The sequence below is a fragment of the Uloborus diversus genome, chromosome 2, assembly GCF_026930045.1.
Source record: "Uloborus diversus isolate 005 chromosome 2, Udiv.v.3.1, whole genome shotgun sequence".
Lineage (NCBI taxonomy): Eukaryota > Metazoa > Arthropoda > Arachnida > Araneae > Uloboridae > Uloborus > Uloborus diversus.
In genome coordinates, this window is record NC_072732.1 from 175,100,496 (window position 1) to 175,126,320 (window position 25,825).

Genomic DNA, 25,825 nt, shown 5'->3' on the forward strand with positions numbered 1-25,825 from the left:
AACACCCCCTTTGGAGTGACGCAGTTTGCGACATGACCCACACTACCCCCCCCCCCCCATTTGGTACACAATACTGCTTTTGGTCTTCCTTATCTTTACCTTCTTTATCTTTACTAATAATAAAGCTGAAAGTCTCTCTGTCGGGAGGATGTCTGTGGGATGTCTGGATCTCTGTGACGCGCATAGCGCCTAGACCGTTCTGCCGATTTTCATGAAATTTGGCAAAGTTAGTTTGTATCATGGAGGTGTGCACCTCGAAGCGATTTTTCGAAAATTCAATTTTATGAATTTTCTATTAAAATTTTAAGGCCTTTTTCACATAATCTTTACTAATAATAAAGCTGAAATTCTCTCTGTCCGGAGGATGTCTGGATGTCTGTAGGATGTCTGGATGTCTGGATCTCTATGACGCGCATAGCGCCTAGACCGGTTCGGCCGATTTTCATGAAATTTGGCACAAAGTTAGTTTGTTGCATAGTGGTGTGCACCTCGAAGCGATTTTTCGAAAATTCGATTTTGTTCTTTTTCTATTCCAATTTTAAACCCATTTTTCACAGAAATTTAATAAAATGAGAAAGAATTTGTTCTGAAAATTATCTTTCTTTATCTTTCTTTTTTTTACTTCTTTATCTTCCTCCTTTTCCTTTCTTTTTAAATACCAAACCTGAAAGTCTCTCTGTATGGATGTTTGGATCTCTGTGACGCGCATAGCGCCTAGACCGTTCAGCCGATTTTTATGAAATTTGACTCACAATTATTTTGAAGCATGGAGGTGTGCACCTCGAAGCGATTTTTCGAAAATTCCATTTTATTAATTTTCTATTAAAATTTTAAGCCCTTTTTCACAATCTTTAATAATAATAAAGCTGAAATTCTCTCTGTCCGGAGGATGTCTTGATGTCTGGATCTTTGTGACGCGCATAGCGCCTAGACCGTTCGGCCGATTTTCATGAAATTTGGCACACAGTTAGTTTGTTGCATAGTGGTGTGCACCTATTTGGAAGCGATTTTTCGAAAATTCGATTTTGTTCTTTTTCTATTCCAATTTTAAGCCCATTTTTCACAGAAATTTAATAAAATGGGAAAGAATTTGTTCTGAAAATTATCTTTCTTTATCTTTCTTTTTTTTACTTCTTTATCTTTCTCCTTTTCCTTTCTTTTTAAATACCAAACCTGAAAGTCTCTCAGTATGGATGTTTGGATCTCTGTGACGCGCATAGCGCCCAGACCGTTCAGCCCGATTTTCATGAAATTTGACACACAATTAGTTTGAAGCATAGGGGGTGTGTATCTCAAAGCAATTTTTCGAAAATTCGATTTTATTAATTTTTTTATTAAAATTTTTAAGCCCTTTTTCACATAATCTTTACTAACAATAAAGCTGAAAGTCTCTCTGTCTGGAGGATGTCTGGATGTCTGAATCTCTGTGACGCGCATAGCGCTTAGACTGTTCGAGCCGATTTTCATGAAATTTGGTAAAGTTAGTTTCTATCATGGGGGTGTGCACCTCGAAGCGATTTTTCGAAAATTCGATGTGGTTATTTTTCTATTCCGATTTTAGGAACAAAATTATCATAAGATGGACGAGATTACCATAATGTGGAACCATAACATGGGCATAAGCCAATTGGCGATAAAATTGACCATACATTATTTGTAAATATACAGGTGGACCAAAAGACCTTTTAATTTTCTATTACGCGCAAAGCCGTGCGGGTACCACTAGTACTGGAATAAAGGCATGATTTTTTTCATATCCAGATAGCCGATGCCTATTCCCTATTGCAGTTACTTATATGAGGGGATGCCCCCCTCTCTCAAAGAGAAATTCACTCCACTCAAATTATGGGGGGTGGTTTAAAAACGCGAAAATTTTTCCAAAAACAAACCTTAAAATTTTGAAGTCTGCGCCACCCGCCCCACTAATTCCCCCCCCCCCCCCGTAGGCCACACCACTTCTGATCTTATTCGAATAAAATGCTTGAATTTTTTTATCCAGATGGCCGATGCTTCTTCTGTTTCAAAGTAACTTACTTAAGGGGATACCCCCCCTTAGATTGAACCCTCCTCAAATTACGGGGGAAATGCCCCCCCCCCCCAAAAAAAACATATGTACAAATTTTTTTCAAAAACAAGCGCTAAAAATTTTAAGTTTGAACCAACCTCTCCACTGACCACGCCCCCCCCCCCCCATAGACCACACTGCTTCTGGTTTTATTGGAATAAAATGTTTGATTTTTTAAAATCCAGATGGCTGATGCATGGTCTGTTTCTGAGTAACTTACGTAAGGGGATACCCCTCCTTAAATAAGAAAGTCCTTCATATTCTGGGGGGGCTCCCCCACTTTCAAAAAACCTATTAAAACACGAAAATTTTTCAAAAACAAACCTCACAAATTTGAAGTTGGCACCACGGACCCCGTTAGTCTGGATCACCGGATAATCCGGCTCGATTGATTTGACCGATTTCCCTTTACATTTAAAGAGCGATCGTCAAAATTCCATAATAATTATTTATTTAACCCCTCTCACGGGCAAGACCGTGTTATGTCGTTGATTGAGTTCCCTTTTCTTCGCAATGCAACTTTTGAATCAATTTGTTTTACTCGATAGGGAAAAAATTGAACTGTCACAGGAGAAGATTACAGACTTTGTAATAACAAAGTAGACATGTTTACTGTTTATTTGTAATTCTATGTGTTTCCTTTAAGGTGATTTTCAGTGAGTATGTTTTTTTTTTGTTTTGTTTTTTTCATTCTCCGGATTTTCGATGTTCCGAATTGGGTCGGATTCCAATTAATTCAAATTATCGAGGCTCTACTGTAATGCCCCCCCCCCCACAAATAATAAATCAAAAAGATTATTACATTTTCTCATGGTTTCGATATTTTTTTTGTATTTTTCAAGCAAAACGTTCAAAATTTCCCCGCGGTGGGGAGGGGGGGGGGGAGCGGGTCCTGACCTTCATGACCTCCTCTTTGTATCTGCAATTGACATACACTTGGACATAAAAATATACATATGTACACCAATATACTCGGGATAACAAGTTACACTTATATACTCGTATATACACGTATTTACTTGTGTTTGCACGTACTTTGATGTACATACACGTGGCAAATACAAAATTACTGTGTAAACGTATATACTCGGATTAACACGTTTACATACGTGTATACACGCACATACTCGTATATACACGCACATACTCGTATATACACGTACTTACTCGTATATACACGCATTAACTCGTGTATGCAGCATAAATATGTATTTTAACTTACAAATACAAATGTACGTCTGTACACGAGTATACTCGGGTTAAACGAGTTTCTACACGCATATTCTTGTCTGTACACGTACAAACTTGAAAATACAAGTATTTTTTTCTTGTATGCACGCATGAATATATATATATATACACGTTTAAAAAGCTAATTTCCCTCTGTACACGAGTACACTTGGGGTAACACGTATCTATACGCACATTCTCGTGTGTACAAGTACACACTCGTATATACACGTATTTACTCGTGTAAAAATGCATAAATATGCATATACGCATAGAAATACAAATGTACCATTGTACACGAGTATACTCAGATTAAACACGTATCTTTACGTCTTTTCTCGTGTGGAATCGCACTTACTTGTTTGTACACGTATTTTCTCGTATATGCATGCATAAATATGTACATAAATGTTTAAATACAAATTTACCTTTGTACGCGAGTTTAGTCGGATTAACACGTATCCATACACAAATTCTAGTATGTACACGAACATACTCATATATACAAGTATTTACTCGTGCTTGCACACATAAATAAGTATACAGGATGTATCAGTACAGCGTTTACATACTTTCAGGACACATACAGTGCACCTAGACGCGATAGTAACGACACAAAGTGTAAGACAGGGCACGATTAAGAGGAGAAAACATGTTTATTATTTTTAATGCAGCAAAAATACTGGTAAGATTTGTCTGGTGCATACAACAGATGTATGCCTACGTAAAACCGAAGCATCAGATTACGGTGCATGCGCACAACGTGGTTTTTGTTCCACCAGGAAGTCCGGGACCCCGCCCGGTATTTTTGCTAAATTTCGATATTACGGGCGGGGTCGTAATTTCGAACACCTTCTTTGATGATGATCTTTGGCCCCTTAATTTTCTTTTTCCTTAGTTTTTTGCTGTACTAAAGATTCTGAACATGTTCTCTTTTCTTATTCGTGTTTTGTCTTTTTGGTGATTGGTGTTGTCACTACCCGCGCCAGGAAAGTGTTTCCGACCATGCATTGCTATGTGTTTCCCCCCGTCTAGGTGTACACTATCTGCCCTGAAAGTCTGTAAACGCTGTACTGATAAACATTGTGTACACTTAGAAGTTTAAATATAAATCCGTGCACTAATAGACTCGGGAAATATGTATTTATACGTAAAATTTCGTGTTTACACTTACGAACTCGTATATACACGTATTTACTTCTGTTTGCACGTAGAGACACAAAATTCCTGTAGACACGAATATACTCAGGTTAACACGTACAGCTCCGTATATACACGTACACACTCGTATATACACGTACTAACTCGTGTATGCACGCATAAATATGTATTTTAACCAAAAATACAAATGTACCTCTCTACTCGAGTATACTCGGGTTAAACACGTATCTATACGCATATTCTTGTGTGTGCACGTACATACTCGTATATACTTGTATTTTCTCATGTTTGCACGCATAAAAATGTATATGCAATCTTAAATACAAATGTACCTCTACACACGAGTATACTTGGTGTAACATTTATCTATACACATATTCTCGTGTAAATACAACGACCTCTACACATGAGTATACTCGGTGTAACATTTATCTATACGCATATACTCGTGTGAATACTTACATACTCGTATTATCTTATATGCACGCATAAATATGTATATACAAAGCAAATTTCTCTGTACACGAGTATATTCGGGGTAACAAGTATCTATACACATATTCTCTCCTGTGTTCACGTACATACTCGTTTATACCACGCATTTATTTATGTATAAACGCACAAATGTGCATATATACATAAAAATACAAATGTACCATTGTATACGAGTATACTCGGGCTAAAAAAAGAACCTAGAAATCTATTCTCGCTTGTACACGAACTTACTCGAATATACACGCATTTTCTTGTATATGCATGCATAAATATGTATATATACGTTTAAATACAAATTTACCTCTGTTCACGAGTATACTCGGATTAACACGTAACCATACGTATATTCCTTTGCGTACACGTATATACTCATATATACATGTATTTACTCGTGTATGCACAAATAAATTTGTACATACACTTAGAAATTAAACATATTTCCGTGCACGAATATACTCGGGATAACATGTATTTATACGTATAAACTCGTGCTTACAAATATGTATCATATATACACATATTTACTTGTGTTCACACGTACTTGTAGGTATATACGCGTAGAAATACAAAATTCCTGCATACACGAATATCGTCGAGTCAACACGTATATGCACGTATATGCACAAAAATACTCGTATATACACGTACTTACTCGTATATACACGTATAACTCGTGTATGCACACATAAATATGTATTTCAACGTACAAGTACATATGTACCTCTGTACACGAGTATACTCGGGTTAAACACGTATCTATACGCATATTCTCGTGCGTACATGAACATACTCGTATATACTTGTCTTTTCTCGTATATGCACGCATAAAAGTGCATGCACTAGATTAAATACGAATTCACCTCTGTGCACGAGTATACTCGGGTTAACACGTATCTATATGCATACTCTCGTGTGTACTCGAACATACTTGTATATACACGTAGTTTCTCGTATATGCACGCTTAAATATGTATATAAACGTAGAAATACAAATGTACCTCTTTACACGAGTATACTCGGGGTAACACATATTTATACGCATATTCTCATGTGTACACGTATATACACGTATCTTCGCTTGTGTGCACGCATAAATATGTATATACACAATTAAAAGCAAATTTACGTCTGTACACGAGTATACTCGGGTTAACACGTATATATACGCATAATCGTGTGTACACGTACATACTCGTATATACACGTATTTACTCGTTTATAAACGCATAAATATGCACATACACGTAAAAATACAAATGTGCCATGTTACACGAGTATACTCGGGTTAAACACGTATCTATAAGACTATAATCATGTGTGCACGTACTTACTCGTATATGCACGTATTTTCTCGTATATGCTTACATCGATATGTAAATACACGTTTAAATAGAAATTTACCTCTGTACACGAGTATACTCGGGTTAACACGTATGTATAAGTATATTCTCGTGTGTACATGAACATACTTGTATATACACGTACCTTCTCGTATATGCATACTTAAATATGTATATAAACGTAGAAATACAAATGTACCTCGTTACACGAGTATACTCGGAGTAACACGTATCTATACGCATATTCTCATGTGTACACGTATATACACGTATCTTAGCTTGTGTGTACGCATAAATATGTATATACACAATTAAAAGCAAATTTACCTCTGTACACGAGTATACTCGGGGTAACATGTATCTATAGGCATAATCATGGGTACACGTACATACTCGTATATACACATATTTACTCGCTTATAAACGCATAAATATGCACATACACGTAGAAATACAAATGTGCCATCTTACACGAGTATACTCGGGTTAAACACGTATCTATAAGCCTATTGTCATGTGTGCACGTACTTACTCGTATATACACGTATTTTCTCGTATATGCCTGCATAAATATGTATATACACGTTTAAATAGAAATGTACCTCTTTACACAAGTATATTCGGGGTAACACATATCTATTAGCATATTCTCGTGTGCGCACGAACATACTTGTATATGCACATACTTTCTCGTATACACACGCTGGAATATGACGTAGAAATACAAATGTACCTTTTTTCACGAGTATACTCGGGGTAACACGTATCTAGACACATATTCTCATGTGTACACATACATACTCTTATATACACGTACATACTCGTATATACACGTATTTACTGGTGTATGCACACATAAATATGTATATTTACTTAAAATTTCAAATATACCTCCGTACACAAACATACGCGGGATAACACGTTTATATACGTATATACCCGCACGTAGTCGTATGTACACGCATTAACTCGTGTATGCTTGCAGAAATATATATATATATATATATATACACGTAGAAATACAAATGTGCCTCTGTTCATGTGATATTTATATTTTACGAATTTAATCTGAATTAAAAAAGTAATCAAATCAATTTGATTACTTTTAATCTGATTAATCTGATTATCTTTTAGTCTGACTAAATTCAATCTGATTAATTTAACCTGAACTAAATCAATCTGAACTAAATTAGTTTTTTTGAGCAACTAACGAGTTAGTTTAAACTAACGTTAATCTTCGTCTGCAACTGAATTAAATTTTTAAAATATTAGTCTGAACTAAATGGGAGTCAGATTACTTTAGTCAACTAATCAATCAATTGCAAATTTAGTTGATTTTTTTAGTTGATGCCCAACACTGCTGCTTGCATTTCCCTGGGGATGGTATGTGATAGCGTGCAGGGAGCGGTAGCCCCCTGGCACCAAACAAAAAATTTTAAGCATTTGTAGCATTAATTTTTTTTTTTAAATCCAGAAATATAAACATCAAAAACGTTAATAAGAAAAATACTTCTACAAAAATGGTTCTAATGGAAATGAAATATAGCAACAGGCCACATCAACGTTTGGTAAGTAGAGCAAAAATGCATAGTTGGAACAACAGCAGAATAATCGAGTCCAAAGAAAAAGAGGTTATGCTTAACAGAGAACATTAATACTTTCATGAAAATTTTATTTCCAGGATCTTTATGATTAACGCATCAAAAAGAGCAAGACTAATTTTACAATTTCATCTGTTCTATAAACATAAAAGCTAAACTTAAATCAGCATAGCTTATTAAGGCTCTTGCGCCGAAAAACCCAATATAACCAACTAACTAAAAGCTAAATAAATATTCATTTATATTTTAGAAGCATCACTTGTATAATGGAATTAATAAAAAAGATTTTGTCTCTTTTCTCAATTATCACAGGAATGAAGAAAATTCTGACAAGATCAAGGTTAGCATGTAAAAGTTACGTCTTTGTTTTTCTGCTTTACATAAAAAGTAAAGAATTTCTAAGAGTCAAATAAAAATAGTGTCCACGAAAATTGATTTTGAAACTATCAGAAGGAAAATTAAATTTAAAAACAATCACTTTTATTTTCAATATTTCTGCCCAACTGGAAAGTAGAAACTGAATGAAAGAAAAGGGAAATCTTATATCAATAATAATAATAACTGTACACAAAATTGGAAAATAAAGTTAGAACAGCAACAGCTTGACAATGTTAACTAGCCTTTTTTTTTTTAATTTCAAAAAATTAAAAAATCGTCATGTAAAACAAGATATTTCTAGTAACACAATATTATCTTAACTATGAATATTTTATTTAAGGGTACTTTCCACTACTCAAAATTTAAAATCACTTAACTAATCAATGGCTCATTTAATCAATGTTGATTAATCAATTTGTGACTCATTTAATCAATGTTCAAATAGAATTACCAATTAGTGCAGGTTTTTGATTTCATGACGTTCGATGAAGCCAGTGGTCAAGCCCAAATTAGCCGAGAACTCGAACACGACATATGTTCAACAGTTTTTGAGCGGAATTCAAAAATAAACTATTTTATTGAAATTATTTTATTTATTTATTTATTTTTTTTTTTTTGTAAAAAAGGAACACAAAATTTCAATTTGATTCAACTAAGACAGTGTTTTAACTTATTGTTTTTGGAATATTTTAAAGAATAATTATGGAAAAATCAGATTTTTAAAAACGTTTGGTAATGTTTCAAGATTTTTAAGAACTAAAATCATATTTCAAAGATTGCATGAACCTATTAAATGTAAAATCATCAAATTAATTTTAAGAACACATTGCAAAATTCATCCTTTAAAAAAAACTAATAAACATAAGCTAAGAGGGTTTCTTTTTTTTTTCTTTTAGAAGAAGAAAAAGAAGGAATTCAAACTTTTCAATACTTACATCAGATGAATTTAGGTGATGAGCAACACTTATTGAAAGAGAAATTTCGGTTCCAAGTTTTTGAGTGCCAAGCAAATCTGAAATTCAGTGTTATACATGAAAAAAAAAACTTTTCAGTAATAATACACCTTTAGTTAGAGCTTATAAAAATTTTGATAATTAACAAGAAATATGTACATGTGTCTAAAAATTGTTCAAATGCTGAGCACAATAAACATTTCAGTTACAAAAAAATAAATTCAAAGATTAAATTAAGTTCAATTGCACAAAATTTTCACATACAAAATATTTTAGAAGTATGCTGCCTAAAAAATTAGAATTAAAATTGTTACACAATCAGAAATAATGTACAAATCATTATTTTTACTATTATTATTATTTTATTAAGATATCTAAAACTTTAGTAGGATTTTTTATGCTTCAAAAAATAAAGTATAACATTATTTAAAAAATTAAAGACAAATTATGTTGGTTAAAAATTAGTTTTTTTAGTAAAGTCTAATGAATATGAGTATAATAATTGGTTCATAATTGTTTACTTTGATTTGAAGATTTAATAATCTTTTTCAATCTATTCATTTCCTGCTCTGCCTCTTTGAAATCTATTTCCTTCGGTTCAGATAATGGCGATACAAATAACGAAGGTTCAGTTCCCAAATAACAACATGATAATAATCCTTCTTCAGAAAGAAGAGTAATGATGCCTTTTACATCACTAGAAAGAAATATGAATTTAAAAAAAAAAACACATGCAAGTTAATAAGAACAAACAAGTGTTTTAACATAAAAGTTAACCAAAGATCAGATAAAATGAAAGTGAAAAATATTATTAGTAACTTATGCTTTTACTCACGCAAAAAACCCTCGAGATATAGACATTGGAGAAAACGTCAATTGAGCGGCCCATTTAAGTTGAGTTTCATGATAAATCAAAAGTGTCTGGTTGGAAGTCACAATTAAAACAATCAAGAAATCATGTGGTTCTGAAAAAAAGAACAGAGTGAAAGCAAAAATCAAATTATCTAAGCATATTTTAAGAAAATTAAATACTAAATTTCAGTTTATATTGTAAAATAGAATGTTTTTGCCAAAAAAAAAAACTGCATCCACTAATAAACTACTGCATTTTCGCTATGTTCAATATTCAAACACACAGAAAGTGAATAAATTAATGCAAAATAATTGCCAAGCAACAAACTTCTGGTTCAGCTAGACTGGTCCCCACTTATTTAACAATCAGGACTGGAGATAAAACACAATTTTACAGCAATAAGAAACATTATCAAAAACACTTACAATTTACTTAAAGCCTAGCACAGGTAGAAACTGTTCCTAATTTATGTATTAGTTTTAAATTTAATGAGGTTGTAACTGCGTCCTCATTCCTTTTTTCTGCACTGAATTTAAGGTTGTCAGCAACTTGTATCTAACCAATAGTTGATTGATAAAAAACATGCAACAAAAGCTTGTCAGATGGCTTGTTACTAATTAATGCAACTTTGGAGATCCACACCTTTTTCACAAAGCAAAGAGGAACTAAGACAGAAGAGAGCAACTACTGAGAAAATAAAACCTCCCATAAAGGTAAGAGTCACACTTAAGTCTTGACCACTAGATAGCAGTAGGTTTAATACGCATGGGAGCTCACAGAAACTCAGTGTCTGCACTTCGCTTTTGCAATGTATTGTTATAAATTAGGTGGTAAGCAGTGGAGCTCATCAATAGTGGACTCCAAAACCCACCAGTTCCTCAATTCCAATTTCCTTAACCATTGAATGATCATCTTCTTCCTGCATTATTCCCAGGGCCGGATTTAGGGGAGGGCAGGCAGGGCTACTGCCCCAGGGCCTCCACAACAAAGAGGCCCCCACAATAAAATTTTTACAAAATAGCCTAACTTTCACGGTGTGGTGACCTACGTATATAATGACTATGTATATAATGGCCCAGTTGAAAATATAAGATATATACGTATATACAGTCAATTCCCTCTACAACGAGATTCGACTTATGCAAAATGGCTATAACGCGAACTTTTCACAAGTATTGAATTTTAGAGTGAATTAGTGCAGCATTGTTTTTCCTTCATTCTGTGCGTGCCGTGTTGTTTTATTTTATGTCTTTTCTTTCCATTGATCATTCATTTTATGCACCTTGTATTTCATGTTGAACAGTTTTTTTTTTTAATACAGTAAAAGTTCATTTCTTCGTGTAGGAAACTGTATTGTATAGTTGAGGAATGCTTTAAAGCAGTTTGGGGTGTTTATAAGTGTCTAAAAGAATTTGGTATGCTTCTTAATAAAATTTAAAGCATATGGTTTTCAACAACGCGAAATTTCAACTTTTGCGAGGAGTCTTGGAATGCATCCCTCGCGTAAGTCGGGACTCAACTGTATCAAAATATTTGGATATATATCAAAGTATACGATGTTTTCGAAAATATGATGATCTTTTCAAACCCTGAATAGGGGCCTCCACTCCTTTGTTGCCCCGGGGCCCCCACACTTCCAAATCTGGCTATTCCTGTGCTTTCTTTACACAAGAATTCAAACGTTTGACATAACTTGTCACACAACTAACAGCTTTCTATCACCAGAAGTTATACACTTAATACTTTTCCCTTTCAAATGCCACTAGTAACTGAAACTGCCCTTATTTCTCATGCAGTACCAAAACTGAAAAGCAGGATTACAATGGCGTCCTGGTGCTGCTTTTCTATGAAAATATTTTCCTTTCGAATAGTATGTTTAAGATTAAATTTTATCTATTTTTTATTTTAATCTGAAACTTATATTTTTTTAGTTCCTTTACATACCAATAACCAAACAAGTACTATTATTTTAGTGACATTTTTCACTACATAATCCAGGAGCCCTCTTGCCAAACTGCAGTCTGGTATGAGAAAAAATCATATGTTCCCATCATACTAATAGGTTCATGAAGTGCAACCTAGATCGTAATGGATAAGGAGGGGCAGGGACTTCGCTGATTTTTTTTTCTAACTATTTATGAGAGAATATAGGTTTGTTCCATTAAGCATATGACTCTTGCACTTTTATAGATAGAAATTAAGTCATGGACAGCAACACCACTTATTGTCACCTATACAACAAAGGAAAAGTTCTGAAGAGGTGGGAAAGACTCCAGAAACCCTGCACCCATAGTAACTGCTACAGGAACTATGAAAAAAAGTTCCCTGACTTTTCCCTGATTTCCCTGATTAAGTTCACCAAACTTCCCTGATTTACGTTACCAATGATAATGGTTTTCTTTTTTTGCTCTACTTGAAATCCATTGTATGTTTGTATAAAACGCAGTATTTTAAACGTTTTAAGTTGTGTAAAGTTGGTGAACTAAAGGTATATTTTAAAAAGATGCTAATTTTTTTATTTAAATGGTTAAAAAAAAACATATCAAGTCACTTTTTTTGGGGGAAAAAACCTACAAAATAGTATATTAAATTTTTCTGCATGGAAAGATTATAGAGAATTTAAAAAAAAACTTAACTTCAGAAACCACTTAGCATAAGAATTTTAAGAAACTATTAAAATCACTCTTAAAAACGTATGTGCATTTATGATAGAACTAAAAAGTAATTGAAATTATTTTGAACTAAATTTTCAAACAGTATAATAATTGTTGCAAGAATAACAAGTAATAGTGAAAGAATAGAAGTAATGTAGTTATTCTTATAGAACTAATTGACATATTTATGCAAAAGATGAAACCATTTGACATCCATTCATAAGGAGCATTTCTCTAATCAAGAATAGATTTTAATGAATGAATACAGCATTTTAACAATAAAAAAATAAAGATATTTAATTAAGTACACAAGTTAACTCTATTTCAAATGATTTCAGTATGTAATGAAAAAAAAATCTTACATTGCTTTTGTAACAAACAACTTTGAAAGTCAAGGGAAAAAAAAGAAATAAAAAAGCAATTATTTAATTTCAAAATATATAAAAGAAGAAACAACTTGGTTATAAAATAAAAGAATCACTTAAGTCCGAAGAAAAGAAAACCTTTATAATCTGCGGTGACGACAAATAATATAACGACAAAAAACAAAGTTTTTTTTATTGAAAGTTCAATTTTATCAATCAAATTAAAAACGCGAAGAAGTAATAACTTTTAAGCTTTTATAGTATTAATTCAAAAACCAAAGATTTCTTCTTGAAATTGTGATTACAGTATGCTAATTACTTCGAGACAATGGAATAAAGGCAAAGGAGCTAAAGCATTAAAGAAGGCTTCCTCTTTGCCTGTATGGTTGTTTATTTTACGTAACATTGAAAGCGTAAAAGGAAATTTCAAGCTAGGTAAAAAAAACAACCTAACAGACACAGAAGCAATCTTAGGAAGTTCATCCTGTGGGGAATAATTAAGATTCAATACTTTGACGTTGAGGAAAAATGATGCACAAATATGCGGCAGTGTATAATCACACCTCAGTAATTTTACTTTTTTTTGGGCAGAAAATGCATAGGGAATTAAAGTACTTGATTTTGTAAAGCAAAAAAAATTTTTTTTTTCTTCATAAAATCAATTTTCCCTGATTTTTTATTATTTTTTCAAAATTCCCTGATATTTCCCTGACTTTTCCCTGATTAATAAAGTTCCCTGACTTTTCCCTGATCTGTCGCCACCCTGCTGCTAAGAACAGCCACAGGAGTTTTGGCTATGTGCACCCATAATTTTATTTTAGAGGGGGGGGGAGGGTGAAAATTCATGCGTTTTAAGGCTTTAATTTGCAGAAAAAAATTTACTATCTTCTTCTACTGTTTGCAAATTTAAAAAAAAAGCTAGTTTTGTGAAGATTTTCTCTTTTAAAATTCAGACTGACCTTTTACCCTTCTGGGGGGGAATTCATATTTTTGTTTTTATTAGAAGCCAGTTGGAAATTTGTTATCTAAAACACTGTTATAACTCTAACAGCAAAATCAATACAGATTAAAATTCATAAAAATCGTAATGTAAAGAAATTCTTCATAAAAGTCACTTATTAATAGCTTGAAATGTTTGAATGATATTTATGCTGAAACTTTACTAAAAAAAAGAATGGGGGAGGGCATGCTTTGGCCCCCTCGAGTACTATAAAATGTGATTCTGTATGCTAAGAAACTAGCATAAAATAAACTACTAGATGTGTGCTAGCTACATGGGTAGCTTAAAACATTTTTATAATGCAGTTTGTGACATGTAGCTACACAATGCTCTACTGGGATTTAGTAGTAAACAAGCATGAAGGTAAGAGAAAACAACTTGAACAAAAATTGAACCTCTGTTCAATTTTACCAATAGGGGCCAATACAGTACTGACAACTGTAAAGCATTTCAATGTTGCATTGCACAAATTCAAGGCATATTTTTCCAATGTTGAAACCTTTTGTACCATATTTAACATGCAGGCTAGGTTTACGGAAACATTTACTCGGTTAAAAAATCAGAAAATGTTTCTTTGTAGCATTGCATTTTAGTTGGAGAGTAGTAAAAATGGATTAAAATAAGTAAAATTTCCGAATCTAGTGTAATATGTAAAAGTTAATATCAATTACCTGCTTTATAGCAGTAGAAGCAGCGTGGTGTAAATCGAAACTTCTTGTAAAATTTAGCAGACCCATGTGAGTTTAAAGCCGCAATAGACCTTTCTCCTACCAACATAAAATCATAACAAGTTAAAACAGTTTTATGGTAAAATTTGACTGGACATTAAGTTCCATATAAATGTCAAAGCAAGAAAAATCAACGCAATTTGATAAAATATGACATGATGTACGCAGTTCAGATATCTAACTATCAATGCATAATGTCTATTTATGCACACACATACACATATACAGGTAGTTTTCAAAATAATGGAAACACCTGAGAATAAAAGTGACATTTTTGAATGCGCTTTGTAAGTAATAAAGAATAAAATTAGATATCTGGGTTTTTTATAAATAGCAACATACATATTGGGGTACTATTTGGTGGTTTAAGTTCTGGAACTTGTAGATTTTTTTCCAGCACATGAAATGTTGGACCTCTCAAATTTTTTAAGAGGTCAAATTGTTGGGGAGCATCTAGCTGAAGCAAGTGTGACTGAAACATTTCAACTTTTTGGCGCATCTAAAAGCACAGTATCTAAAGTCATGACAGCATACACACAGCGCGGTAAGACAAGCTCAGCAAAGAAAAATAGTGGGCGAAAAGAGAAGCTCAGTGAAATAAACCGACAGGTATTGAAGTGGATTGTAATGTCTAAAAAGCGAACAAGGGCAGCAAAAATGACCACAGAACTCAATCACCGTATAGAGTCACCAGTGTGAGCAATTAAAGTTAGAAGGGCACCTTTATAAACAGAACATTTACGGCAGAATAGCGATTCCCAATTTTTTTTCCAAGTGTTTCCATTATTTTGATAACTACCTGTATATCAGTGGCATAACTAGCATGAGTGTCACCCACAGGGCCAATTGTGGTGTGGTTAAACAATAATTTACAGACATAGAAAAACATCAAAACCCTTTTTTTTACAAAAGCTTATCTTTTTTTTTTTCTATAAACAAACACACCCACAAATATTAGAGTGGATTACACTGATATCATTTCTGATAAATCTTACAATATAGGCTGAAGGCTTAGATTAATACGAAATAATTTCCTTTTTTATAAAACTCAGGAGCCTGTGACTCCAGTCACTTTTTTACAAGTACTTTTCAAGGTTATTCATAATCTTAGTGAACATTTTTCTTCTTGAACCTTCCTTCGGTAAAATTTAATACCCTTGTTCACAGCTCTAAGGCTGTGTGTGAGTGGCTTGCTTGAAGTCTGAAGATCAGTAAGACACACAGCAGATAAAGTTTGTTTTCTCCTTTGTGTATTAACACACGTAACGACAAAATTTAAAGAAAGAAGCCTAGTAGTTGAATTGAAATTTAGTTCTATATATAAAAGAAGGTTGGAGTTAGTGAAAAATTTATACAAAAAGTACACAAGTTTACTTTTACTTTAAGATTCATACAAAAGGCAAAAAAAAAAAAAAACATACATTGTGTGATCAAACCTTAGAAGTTGGCGGTATGAATAAGCATATAAGTTCAAAACAACTTAACTATGGATTTTGAAATTTTCTTTTGGATAAAACATTAACTACATTATTGCTAGTAAACAACAAAAGTATGACAAAAAATTAATATTACCTAAAATCACAAGTGTTGGAGATGTTTTATCTTCAACATATGACATGTCTAAAGCAGGGTCAGCAAGATCATATGTCCACTCTGGCTACAATATAAGGAACAATATGCAACAGCTACCTTAACTTTTGAAATATGTAACACATAAATATGACCATAAGTTTCTTTAATAAATACATACAGTGACTTTTTTACCCTTAAAGCTCAGGTTTTCATTTTCGCTGCTTTCATCACTAGCACTGGCCAAAACTTGGAACCTGTTATAAATAAAAAGTTTAAAGCACCATGCTTCAAAAAGTACTAACTCATAATAGTTCACATTTTTTATGTTGTGCCGTATCACTCTAAAACATAATTATTATCACACATTATGTTCAGATATGAAAAATTTGACCTAAAAAGCAAATCAAAATTTAAATCACTCTATAAGAATAAAGACAAAGAGTATAATTATGATATGAGCAATAAAAGTCTTTCAGCAGTCCTAAAGGACAAACTTCAATAGAGCAATTTATTTAGATAAAAATAATGAAATAGAACAATGGAAAATGTGTGGACTAGTAAAATATTTAATTGGGTAGGCTGGGGCCAAAAGGCCCATTTCAGTTACATTGTTTGATTGCAGATATTAGAGGAAGATCTGTAGTAAGTGTTACATCAAAATATTTAAAATATTAATGCTAAAATTTATAACTTATTAATCGTTATTATTTCATTGCCTCAGAGCAACAGTAGGATATCTGTTATTTCTGGGATCTGATGTCTTAGTGTTGCTCTGAGGAGATGATTTATATTTTATTCATTCATTATGCTATTTTTGAGGCAAAAGTAATAATCGGAATAAGAATAACAACATACAATAAAAAAATAAATACATCAATTAAAATCTGCATGTAAAACTGATGACTCAATTTGTATATTTAGTAATTTATTTAGCGCATGGAAGACAACAGTTCAGACAGATATCTTCTTGCATAGCTAGACAACAAACAAATGCAATCAGTGTCATAGCATAGGGGGAGGGGGGGGGTCAGGGTCAAAACACTCTCAAAAGCTTTGGTTTTTACATTGTTTCCAATCCTAATACAGTAGTTTATACACATGTAAAGATTAAAGAAAAAAAAACTTAATAGGTTAATTCTAACTGCGCTAATGAATATAGTCACACAGAGTTTTAAAAATGAATTGACTTGAAAAAAAAACATATTAATCAACATATCCCACTTGTTTATATTCTTTATACACTAGCTAAAATAAAGCAACTGCTATTTTACAATAGTGCATAACTGTACAAAAAAAAAAATTTCATACTGAAGTACCTGTAGCTTTCCACTGTGAATCCATTTACTGTAACAAAGGAATCTGTCTTATTTATATAACATATTGGCCCAGGGATGAGACTTTTTGGTAAGAATCTACTAAATGAGAATCTTTCTTGTTCAAAAAAATTTAAAGTTCCATCAAGAGACTGAACACACATCATATCTTTTCCTGTAAATAGATAAACAAATAAATGAAAAACAAGCAGTAACAAATGAAACTCCTTCATTTAAAAAACTGCTTGTGATGTTATTTAATTGCTTTTAGGATCAATATTAAACAGTGACCAAGCTAGGCAAGTGCAATTTGTGTGCTTGCAGAGGGCTAAAATAGCTAATTCTAAAAAGCAGGGCTGTCCCCCCTTTTTAAAATTTGTTTATCACCTGAGTTTGTTACCCTTGTTGTGGTCGTTTCGTGTTACCCTTAATTTGTATCCTTTGTTGCGGCTCTTGCATATAAAGCCCATTATATAAGATGTCAAAAACTATTATTGCACAGGATTCTGCAAGGGCTAGTGCTATCACTGCTGTCAAATACTTTAACAAAATGGTAATGTAAAGTTAACTGCACTAAAATATAAGATCATTAAAAAATAACTTAACTTAAAATTTTGTCTCGCAGGAAGTAAAAACAGCTCATTAGAATAATGTTTCAGAGTTTCAAACAATGTTTGAACTTTAAGATTTGAGCAAGAAGACAAACTTAATAATGGAAATGAATAATTTACATAATTACAAGTTCATTCAAGAACAAAATAAGCTTTACATTCATTAAAATAAATGAAAGAGAAAAGAAGAAATAAGCACATAATTTACCTACCTTGAATTCCTCCAAACTGTCCAACAAGTAGAGAAAATGCATGCCTTTGCAAGTTATGTTCATACATAAGAGAAAATTTACATTGTATGCCATGTTCAACACTGCCTTGTACAGCTTTAATAGAAAATGAAGATCTTTTATCAATTGTCTTATTGTCTATTTATTTTATAAATTTCAATTTAGAACAAAATTATTTATTGATTTAAAATGAAAAGAAAATAAGCAAGAAAATGTTATTAAGATTAAAAAAAGAGTGAGCCACATTTCTATTTGAAGTTGGCACATTTTTAATCATAGAAATTATTCATCTTATTTATTGCCGCTCTGTTAAATCAAAAGTACACAGAAATAGAAACTTTTTGTTTAAAGATACCATGTACACTATTTTATCTTTTACTAGTGGCACCCGTACGGCTTCGCCCGTAATAGAAAAATTAAAGGTCTTTTGGTTTGCCTGTATATTTACAAATAATGTATGGTGAATTTTCTCGCCAATTGGCTTGTACCGACGTTACAGTTCCACGTTATGATAATTTCGTATCTCGCCAATTGACTTGTGCCCATATGTTACAGTTCCACGTTATGATAATTTCGTAACTTATGATAGTTTTTTTCTTAAAATTGGAATAAAAAAAGAACCACATCGAATTTTCGAAAAATCGCATCGAGGTGCACACTCCCATGCTACATACTAACTTTGTGCCAAATTTCATGAAAATCGGCCGAACGGTTTAGGCGCTATGCTCGTCACAGACATCCTACAGACATCCAGACATCCAGACATCCTCCGGACAGAGAGACTTTCAGCTTTATTATTAGTAAAGAAGTGAATTTTTAAACGCAATGAGCCTTTGAAAAAGACTAAAAGCTCCACTAAATGAAAAATATTCCTTCAATAATTTATTAAATTACGCTATTAAAATGAAATATTATTCGCCAAGCAAAAAATAAGCTATAAAATTTGATGAAGAGTTAGATTCAAATAATCCTACAACTAAATAAAGCATTAAAAGGTCATAAATACATCAAAGAAGTATACCTACTGAGTCATTACAAAACACCAAAAGTTCAATTAAAATAAAAAATGAGAAGAAATGAAGCAAACATGGGGAGCAACATAAATAATTATATTTCTATTTTTGCCAAGGTAAAAAGTAAATAAGTCACCAAGCAAAGTAGCATACATACCTATAACAGAAAAATACCAAAAATAATAAAAGCTTGAAAATTACCAGAGATTGAGTAAACAGAAAGTTTGAAGGGATGCAGAACTGCTAGCTGAACCAATCCAGATGATCTACAATTAAATCATTGAAAAATTAACTTTCATTAAAACATAAGATTTAGACAATAATAGATATCTTTCTCAAATATAATGGCTGTCTCAATCACTAAGTAATGACAGGGCTATCAATATAACTATTTATTTAGATGTAGTCACATTTTATTTTTATTTATTTAATTTTTTGGTTCAATTATAAAACATTGTAACATGCAACATCAAAAAAAAAAAAAACATTGATTTCTAACAAAAACATTGATGTTTTAAAGACACAAGCATTAATATTATACCCTGAATACATGTCAAACAGTTTTTATAAATAATTGTCAAACTTTCAATAAAATTACATTTGAAAAAAAGAGTAAAACACCTAAATGAAAATTCTTTTTTTACTCACAGTATTTCAAGCAAGTTGATGAAATGAACAGATAAAATTAAAATTATGTGTAAAACTTCAAAAAAGAAATTGAAATTTAATTCCCTTTTCTAAGTAAAATTAAAAGTCTGATGGTATCAGTATTATCAAAATTAAACCTTTTCAAGTAAAAGATAAATATTTTCTTCAAATTAAAATTACTTACAATGCAAGCACTCCAGTAGCAATTTGAATAATTGGAAATTTTACTTGAGCTTCTAAAAGAAGATCATCAGGACGAAATGAAGAATAATTGCCATCTTCTTGTTTCACAGGTTGTGGCTTATAAACCCTTATCACTCCATTGTGACTTCCAGTTATTATTTTATCTATAAAAACACATGAATATCAGCCTGTATTCAAATTTTATGAATAGGGATGCACTGAATATTCGATTCATACTAGGTATATACTGCCTATTTGGCAAACAAGCAGAATGTTTGGTTCGGCCGAAAACTTTAATGTTCAGCAGCCAAATACAGTCAATTCGCAATAACTGAAATCTAAAGGGGCCAATGAAAAACTTTGACTTATTGGAAGTTCGACTTACCGCTAGTTTCGATTTTCGACATTTTAATATTAAAAACTGAATATTTTAAATAAGATATACATATAACAGACAAAATTATGGAACTTAAAAGTTTTTAAGCACAATATGCAGTTTAATCAAAAATATTGATAAAGAAAAAATCAAAAGCATGATTTTGTTTTCAATACTGCTGGAACCACTTTAATAGAGTTGATTCTATGTCAGGAAAGATGCAAATCTTCATTCGTTTCAAATTCAGATTCATGGATTCTAACACTTTAGAAGTTTCTCTTTTTCTTTAAATAATTCATTGACAGAGTACAGTCAAACCTCATTATCGCACCACTCGGATTTCCCGACACTCCGGATGTCACGTCACTTTTTCAATGTCCCGAACTTATGCCTTATTATTTTAATGTTAAGTGGCTCTAGATTTTACGATAGTGCTTTTGGTGCAACTCCGGTTATGACAACACTTTGAGCTGCGCAGACTAGATCAAATATTTCTTTGCAAAGGAAATATTTTCCCTAAAATAATGAAAACACCTGAAAATGTTTGTTGTAGAAACTTCCCACTCTAACAAGAAATTTGACCAGGCATGACACCTCGAGAATGGCAGGGGGGCAAGTAGGTAAGTTCTGAAAGGTACAGGTTTTAGATGTTGACAAGATGAGGGACAATAGACAGGAATTTAAAGCAGGTGGATTGTAATACTGGACGAGGGAAACAGCAGGAGAAGAGAAGGACCATAGCTACCTGCAGATGTAGGTAGTCACTACAAGCTTCTTCCATGGGAGAAAAAGAGGTAAGAGCTCCTCATTAGATTGAAAAGAAACAAACTCTAAATTGGATAAAAGAATTAGAAAAGGTTTTTTCACCTTCAAAAGGTGGGGCTTAGCCATCAAATTCTAATCAAACTGCAAACAAAAGAGAAGAATCTTGAACTGTTTTCTTTCTTGCTGACAATTTCATGGAAAGGAGGAGTGTTAAAAATGTTATTCAAAAGTTCAGCAAACACTTATCCGAAAGTACACTCTATAACAAAAAAAATCGATGCACCAAGAAGGAGTCATCCGATTGAGATGAAAATTGGTGGATAGGAAGACAATGCACAGAATAGTAAATGATTAAATTCTCAGAACAATTGAATAATTTATGTCAGAGTTACAGTAACAAGTTCAATAAGGTATTGATCCACCTCTAGCCTAGATACAAGCTGAAGCAAGGTGTGGCAAACACGGATTAAGCTCCCGAAGAGTGTCCTGCGATATTTCCGGCTAAATTCGCTCCAATTGTCAGATGAGGTTATCAACACTCTTGCAAGATGCAATCGCCTTCCAATCATATCCCAGACATGCTCATTGGGAGAGAGATCTGGCAGGTCACGGAAGAGTTTGCCAAACTTGCAGGCAGTTCATAGCAACACGTGTCGTATGTTATCTGTCATTGTTCTGCTGAAAACCAGCCGAGAGTACTGCAAAAAGAAAGCAGCAAAACAGGTCTTAAGATGTCGTCGACATACCACTGTGCAGTAAGCGTACCTCTAACTATGACCAAAGGTGTCCAGTTATCAAAAGAAATGACACACGAGACCATAATGCCTTGTTGAGGGCCAGTGGGGCATTCAAAAGTGAAACTAGGATCCCCCTACGCCCTGGGTGTCTCCAAACACGTCTTCGATGATCGTCATGACACAGTTGGAAGCGGGATTCATCGCTAAAGGCTATACGTCTCCAGTCGGCACCATTCTAACCTGATCAAGCCATACACCACTGTAATCTGGCTTGGCAGTGTATAGGCGTCAGTGGCAGGTGGCGCAACTGTTGGCGCGAGTGTAGATTTCGTTGTTCCAACTGACTGTAAATGGTCATGATGGACACTGGTATTTGGGTTGAACGTCTGATGATTCATAGAGATGAAGAAAGCGCTGTGACAGCTGATTGGACAATCACTCTGTCATCACGATCTGTTCTGACCCTACGTCGACCGCTACCATCCTGACGCTGAACTCTGCCATTTTCCACCCATCCTTGCCAGCATCTTTGAATCACCGTATAGCTTCGACTCAAATGACTAGCAATTCTCCAATTTGACCAACCAGCCTCTTTCAATCCAATGATACGACCTCTTTTAAACTCTGACAGTTGCTCATAAAAAGCACAAACCATGCACTGAGGCATTTTTAAGTTGTTGAAAGGTAATCTGAATTGCAATCAAACCGAAAGTTTTAACAACTGTTGAAGAACTGCTCTTTATATACATCTGCAGGATATCAGCGCAGTTTCGATGCGCTGGGGATCAAACTATTCATTCATTGAACACCAAATTTTAATCATTTGCATACCTGGTCAAAACACTCACGCATACAAAATTTCAAATCAATCGGATGATTGCTTCTTGGTGCGTCGATTTTTTTTGCTATAGAGTGTATTTTAGAATTCTTAAAAAATTTTTTTTTTTTACATTTTGTTATATCTACTAATAATTGAAATTTGCATTAGTTTAATCTAATTAAAAACATAAACACTATTAATTTCTTCATTAAATCTAATTTTGTTGTTAACTGGTGTTTAATTATGAAGTTTTGAACTATTCCGGTTATGACCTCACTCCAACTATGAGGACACTTTGTTGACAGTCCCAAAGGTGTCGTGATAACAAGGTTCAACTGTACTTGCTTCGACACATTTACAGGGTGGCGACAGGAACTGGGAAAAAAAGTTCCCTGACTTTTCCCTGATTAAGTTCACCAAATTTCCCTGATTTACGTTATCACTGATAATGGTTTCTTTTCTTTGCCCTACCTGAAAAGCATTGCATATTAAATAAAATGCAGTGTTTAGAACGGTTTAAGCTGTTAATTAAAAATATATTTTGAAAAGATGCTCCTTTTTTGTTTTGGTAAAAATAGTGTATTAAATTATTGACTGAGAAATATTGTAGGAAATCTAAAACAAATACGTTACTTCCAGGAACCAGTCAACATAAGCATTCTAAGAAATTATTGGAACCACTCTTAAAGAAATATCTAATCATGATAAAACTAAAACATTTAAATGGAAATAATCTTGAACTGAATTTTCAAGCAGTATAATTGTTGCTGCAAGAATAACAAGTGATAGTTAATGTATAGAAGTAATGTAGTTTTATTTACGTAAATAATACTGTCGTGTGCAGGTAAACGGCAGTATCTGCAGAAGTTAGTTTTCGAGATATTTGAAGAAATGTGTGGTGGATTCAATACTAACAATAGGAAAATGTTGCAGTTGGACGTTTTTGTCGCGCCTCTTTTTCAGCGGGAACCAAATAAGCAAGCTTGTACAATCAAGATAACGTACAATAGATGACAAAAATGAAAAAAAAAAAAAAAGTGTAGTTACTGCCCTTTATTTGCTTACGGCAGAATAGATATATTTATGTAAAACAAATTGAAATCTTTCAACAACCAGTCATATTGAGCTATTCTCTAATCAAGAACTTACGTTTTAATGAATGAATACAGCATTTTAACCATTAAATAATAAATAATAATAATATTTACTTATGTACACAACTCAATTTCAAATGATTTCATTAGTTGTCAAAAAAAAAAAATCTTAGATTACTTTTTAGTAAAAAACACATTGAAATTCAAAAATAATTATTAATTTCAAAATGTATATGGTTTTAAAATAAAAGTGTTTTAAAGTCTGAAAAAAAAAAAAAAAAAAAAAAACCTTCGTATAATCAGGAGTGACAGCAAATAATACTATGTCCAAAAAAAAAAAAAAATTGATTTTCAGTCAAATTCCAATTTTAGCAATTAAATTAAAAACGCCAAGTGATAACTTTTAAGATTTTTTCAGCATTAATTTAAAAAAAAAAAAAAAAAAGATTTTTTTTTTGGAAATCATGATAGCAGTATGCTAATTACTTCAAGACAATGAGTAAAGGCAAGGGAGCAAAGTCATTAACGAAGGCTTCCTCTTTGCCTGTCGGGTTGTTTATTTTAAGTAGCTTGGAATGCTTGGAAGGAAAATTCAAGCAATGTAAAATAAACAACTTTACAGACACACAAGCAATCTTAGAAAGTTCATCCTAAGATTGAATACTTTGACCTTGAGGAAAAAAGATGCAAAAATATGCGGCACTGGTATAATCACAACTCATTAATTTTACTTTTTCGGAACAAATAATTGGCGGAAAATTCGAAGGGAATCAAAGTACTTCATTTTACAAGGAAAAATTTTTTTTCTTCATTTAGTCAATTTTCCCTGAATTTTTGTTACTTTTTCAAAATTCCCTGATATTTCCCTGATTTTCCCCTGAGTGATAAAGTTCCCTGACTTTTCCCTGATCTGTCGCCACCCTGATTTAATAGTAAAGAAAACTCACTGTCTCTCAGGAACTTATCAGCAAATGATCGAACTAAAGAATGAAGGGGAGCGCATCTTAACTTAAGGTCAGCCTTTGAATAAAGGTACAATCAGTTGACTTGACAGCTTAAAAGCAAATTTGTGGTCTGTAAAGGAATTTCAAGTGAAGATAAATTAATTTTTCTCTCATAGTCACTTTTTTTTTCATTCTTTTGAAATAAATTTTGAGCCATCTTTGAAAAAACTTCAAGTTAAAGGAAGTTAACTTCGAGATACAGAGAATAATTAGCATGGAATTTAAGACAAAGAGGCCGGGACTTGATAAAAACTTCGAGTAAAAGCAATATTTGAGTTACTGAACTTTGAGTTATCGCAAATTGACTGTAGTAAACAAATTTAAATATTCAAAAACTGGTAAACAAACATATTTTTTTAACACAATGAATGAAGGTTATAGCATAGTACTATAGTACAAAGCTGATTGAAATTGTTAAACGATTCTTTACTGTATGTGTTTGTCTAAGCAAGTTAAGCTAAAATGGGAAAAAATAATAGCAAAAGAAATCTAGAAAAAAGATGCATGATTTCCATTTAAACACATTAATTTGAACAGTGAAAATGTTTCAAAGGTGATCCCCCCCCCCCCCCCCTCAAATTAGACCTGACAGATTTCTTACTGCTATTTAAAAAAAAAAATGTATTTAACTGAATA

At 32.8% G+C, this 25,825-nt stretch overlaps 1 protein-coding gene across 1 annotated transcript in view; it reads right to left on the reverse strand.

The window, feature by feature from the left end:
* The window catches only part of LOC129216668 (protein PTHB1-like), a 72,922-nt gene that overhangs the window by 45,421 nt on the left and 1,676 nt on the right, over positions 1 to 25,825 (reverse strand). The window contains exons 3-12 of the mRNA XM_054850883.1: positions 20,395 to 20,557; positions 19,764 to 19,828; positions 18,532 to 18,645; positions 17,712 to 17,883; positions 16,574 to 16,649; positions 16,396 to 16,480; positions 14,767 to 14,862; positions 10,059 to 10,188; positions 9,745 to 9,920; positions 9,206 to 9,282 (exon numbers count right to left, since the gene is read on the reverse strand). Of these exons, the coding sequence (XP_054706858.1) occupies positions 9,206 to 9,282; positions 9,745 to 9,920; positions 10,059 to 10,188; positions 14,767 to 14,862; positions 16,396 to 16,480; positions 16,574 to 16,649; positions 17,712 to 17,883; positions 18,532 to 18,645; positions 19,764 to 19,828; positions 20,395 to 20,557 (1,154 nt within the window). The remainder of the gene's footprint in view (positions 1 to 9,205; positions 9,283 to 9,744; positions 9,921 to 10,058; positions 10,189 to 14,766; positions 14,863 to 16,395; positions 16,481 to 16,573; positions 16,650 to 17,711; positions 17,884 to 18,531; positions 18,646 to 19,763; positions 19,829 to 20,394; positions 20,558 to 25,825) is intronic.